The sequence below is a fragment of the Triticum aestivum genome, chromosome 7A, assembly GCF_018294505.1.
Source record: "Triticum aestivum cultivar Chinese Spring chromosome 7A, IWGSC CS RefSeq v2.1, whole genome shotgun sequence".
Lineage (NCBI taxonomy): Eukaryota > Viridiplantae > Streptophyta > Magnoliopsida > Poales > Poaceae > Triticum > Triticum aestivum.
This window is the reverse complement of record NC_057812.1, coordinates 630,936,329-630,940,015: the sequence shown is the minus strand read 5'-3', so window position 1 is coordinate 630,940,015 and position 3,687 is coordinate 630,936,329. Positions and strand designations below refer to the sequence as shown.

The 3,687-nt window shown below is 43.4% G+C and overlaps 1 protein-coding gene across 2 annotated transcripts; it reads right to left on the bottom strand.

Annotated features, from left to right (window-relative positions):
• Positions 1-203: 203 nt before the first annotated feature.
• LOC123148797 (putative F-box protein At4g22180) lies at positions 204-2,311 on the bottom strand. 2 transcript variants are annotated; one of them, XM_044568282.1, is made up of 2 exons: positions 1,969-2,311; positions 204-1,878 (listed from the first exon to the last, which is right to left on the bottom strand). In XM_044568282.1, exon 2 carries the CDS (start codon positions 1,799-1,801, stop codon positions 395-397), a length of 1,407 nt encoding a protein of 468 aa, XP_044424217.1. In that variant the 5' UTR covers positions 1,802-1,878; positions 1,969-2,311; the 3' UTR covers positions 204-394. The 2 variants fall into 2 exon arrangements, with proteins under 2 accessions (XP_044424217.1, XP_044424215.1); XM_044568280.1 differs by having other exon boundaries at positions 2,089-2,311.
• Positions 2,312-3,687: the final 1,376 nt, after the last annotated feature.

Sequence of the window (3,687 nt, the reverse complement as noted above, 5' to 3'; positions counted from 1 at the left end):
AATCTTGTTTGTTACAGCAAAAAAAAAATCTGTTTCTACTTCAGCAAGATTTCGTTGTTGATTCCGCCCCAGCAATGTTTTGAGCATACACCATATGTTCCGAACATACCCCAAAAAAATGGAGAGAGCAATTTGGTATTCCTCAAGTTTCTGTTGACACATTAAAATTGGAGAGAGTTATTTGGAACATTGAGTAAACAACATGAGTAAACAAAGGAAAACGAAATCTCTTTATTCAAAGTAAACTGGATCGAAGCTAGTCGAGTGTACAAACTAAGGGCATTATTAGCTCATTGCAAATAATGGCCACGCACAGTCCTAGTACTCCCTGGGTATCTGCAATAACCTTGCAAATACCACCCATTATTAGCTCATTGAACCCATCAGCTCTTATTCAAGCTACCCCTACTGATGCCAAGTTCATCTTTCTAAGATCAGCCGTAATCCACATAGGAGCTGGAAAGTTGGAGCAAAGATGAGGAGATATAATTTCCTCCCTGCTATTATCATCCAAATTGAGAACTCCCATGTCACGGTGATTATTCTTCAATCCCGTTGTCCAGAAAAAACTATCATCAGTAAAGTAGACATGATTTGCCTTGAGAGCTGGATATTCTTCAGCATTGAGACAAAGAGATTGATTATGCCCAAGAAATAACACATGGGCACGCAACGAATTGATTTCCTTAAGTTTACTTGCCACCATGTCAACTTCATACATATTAATTCTGCCTGTTTGCCAAAACACAGATGCCCCAGGTTCAGGTTCTAAATCATAATACCCAAAGATTCTCCAAATAAGCAGCAGATCACCCCAGGGAGCTTGAACAATGTACGCACTGCCAGCTGAAACATTCTCAGATGCCCCCATAATTATCTTCATACTGGCGACAGGCCCACTAAGATCAAAAGTATGAATTTCTCCAGTTGAAGTCACTGCATACAATAGGCCATTCTTGTAAGTGCAGTCATCATAGATATCATAAGGTGGCAGCCAGGTCCACTTGTCATCCCCTACCCTTGCATAAGAGAGCTGACGCATTGGATTGTGGATGAGCACCACAATGAAGCTTTCCGTGGATGCATCGGAGAACACATACGCCTTATAGTGGAGTTCGTGCCGCAGGTTGTCAAGATCAAAGATTGACGGCAAGTTATAACCATCGTGCATTCCAGTGTGCCATGAGAGTTCATACTTGTGGACAGCACCATGCTCATCAAAGATGGGCCTCACCTGCTCAATGGTGATCACTGAAGGGAGAGCAATCTGTTCACCTGTGACCGGATTGACGAGGTGCATCTCAGATCTCTCATCAGCAGTTATCAGCCAGCCATGTGAGGACCCGATCAAACACCTAGTGCGGATAGGCGGCTCCGGGAGGGTTAACTTGTACAATCGCTTCTCTGCGAGGCTGTAGAGGCATGCAACACTCTCACTGGTGGATTTGGAGGTGTAGAGGAGACATGGCGTCTGCTGGAGTTTGTACTGCCCAAGGCTCCGTAGGCTTGTGTACGCGGAGCGCCAGGATGAGCAGATAGAGCCGGCACGCACGAGGTCAGGGATCTCAAGGGTGGCAAAGATACCCATCAAAATGTCCGGAGGCAGCTCCGGCAATGTGCCCAGTGTAGTCTTCTTGGTCAGTTGTAGCTCAACATGTTCAGCTTTGCAGAATCTCTTCAGCAAACTGGGAGTGAAGCCTAGCATCTTTGGCAAAGTTCTGAAGATTAGGGTGCACAAATACGTCCGGTGTATAGCAAGCTTCCCTAAGCTCATTATCCTGGCAACACTACATGACTCCATTGGATATCTTCAGCTTCGGCCAAACTGACAAATTTCGCAGAGTGTCTCTGCAGATATCTTGAGGAGCTTCGGCCAAACTGATAAAAAATAATCAGTAAGCTGGACGCAAATTTCTGCAGAGGAAAGGCTGGCTCCTGGCTATACTTATATACAGATAGATCACCAACCGCTTCAAATTCCGGTAGGAGAAGCAAATCCGAGCCCAAGAAGGCACTCGACAAAGATTCGGACTTGTTTCTGCAGGAATTCCGAGTCACGCAAGCAAGGGCGAAAGGAAGAGCACTAACCGGCGGAGGGCGACCAGAGGGGATTAATCGGCCGGGGGAGGAGCTGGGGCAGCCACCGACGACAAGGGGGGGCTGGTTCGTGCGAACTGTGGCCAGCGAAGACGGCGATTCGAACCGCTGGGAGGAGCAAGCTGACTTCGCGCCGCCGGCGGCGGCGGCGGCGGCGGCGGCGAGGGGGTGGGACCGGTGGAGTCTTTTTTTCCTGTCCTTGCCGGTACCGGTTTTTTGAGCGGTCAATTGGCAAGCGACCCATCATGCATATATTTCTGTAGACTGGCCCATTTTGCTCTCACAGGCCCCTGCGTGTAATACAAGTATAGTAACCTTCGCTCAAAAAAGTATAAAATAACCAATTTCTTATTCATCCACTAGAAAACAAATTCTACTCTTCAAAGGACTGTAAAATTAAAAATAGTATGCATAAACCAGGGAAATTCACAACATGAAATAATGTACTCACTATGTACCGAAATACTTGTAGTTGAGGGAACTTGTACTAGTTTCCCCAACTACAAGTATTTTGGTACAGAGGGAGTAGTGGACATGAACCTCAATAAAAAATAAAAGAACAATAAAATGTATTTTTGTTCAATTTTTGATTTGCAGTGGCAAGCAAATAGATATGTTTAATTAGTTTACTTAATTGGGTCCAACACAAAGGTAATTACCGAAGGCTCAGTCACATGCAATGATCTAATTAAGGTCAACCTCATGATAGCTTCTCATATTGAGATTGGATATTCAACTCAAACTGAAATCAATATAATTTTTTCACATAAGCGTGTGAATTGATGGCAGAGAAACACCCCCCCCCAATATCAAATCGTAATAATAAATGGAGTTCTACATGAATAAAATAAAATGTGCAAATTTATAATTAATGCACCGTTACGCCATTATGTAAGAAACCAAGAGAGAAAATATTGAATTATTGTTGTAAAAAAATAAAGTTTAGCATGAAAATTGCCAGATACATCTTATCATTCCTAAAGTTGCTTACAGAGTTGTGTCTATCATCTACATCAGAGATAATATATAGAGCTACAAAAATGCAAAGAAAAGGAAATACAAACTATCTGTTATTTAGGCCCACCCAGTTCAATTACAGATTTCATTCTCATCAAAATGAGGATAGGTAGCCTAGATCATCTTTAAAATAATAGATTTGCTATTTCACATCTAGATGTGAAATAGCTACTCCCTCCGTTCGGAATTACTTGTCGCAGAAATGAACGTATCTAGACGTATTTTAGTTTTAGATACATCCATATCCAAGACAAGTAATTCCGAACGAAGGGAGTACCTCACATCTAAGTCCAGATTCATTGGATCATCTGTCTTTAATATTTGTACAAAACATGATGGTCTGGCTGGTACGCTTGCTTGTTGAGCCTTGTCCCACGCGTAGCTCATGTCCAGGTTGTTGCTAGTGCAATGTCGGGCCGTTATCGTGTGTTTTCGTGATATTGGGTTGCCGGCCGCTTTTTGTCTATAGTCCACTCACATTCCTCTCCAGAGCCTCACATCTAGTGGGCCTTAGTTTTTTTCGCCGTCGACTGCATTTTTCTATTTTCTTTTCGCAAGTTTGTGCGACGACTC

Coding starts and splice junctions, on each gene's coding strand:
- LOC123148797 (XM_044568282.1), bottom strand. CDS start 1,801: ATGGAGTCATGTAGTGTTGCCAGGATAATGAGCTTAGGGAAGCTTGCT.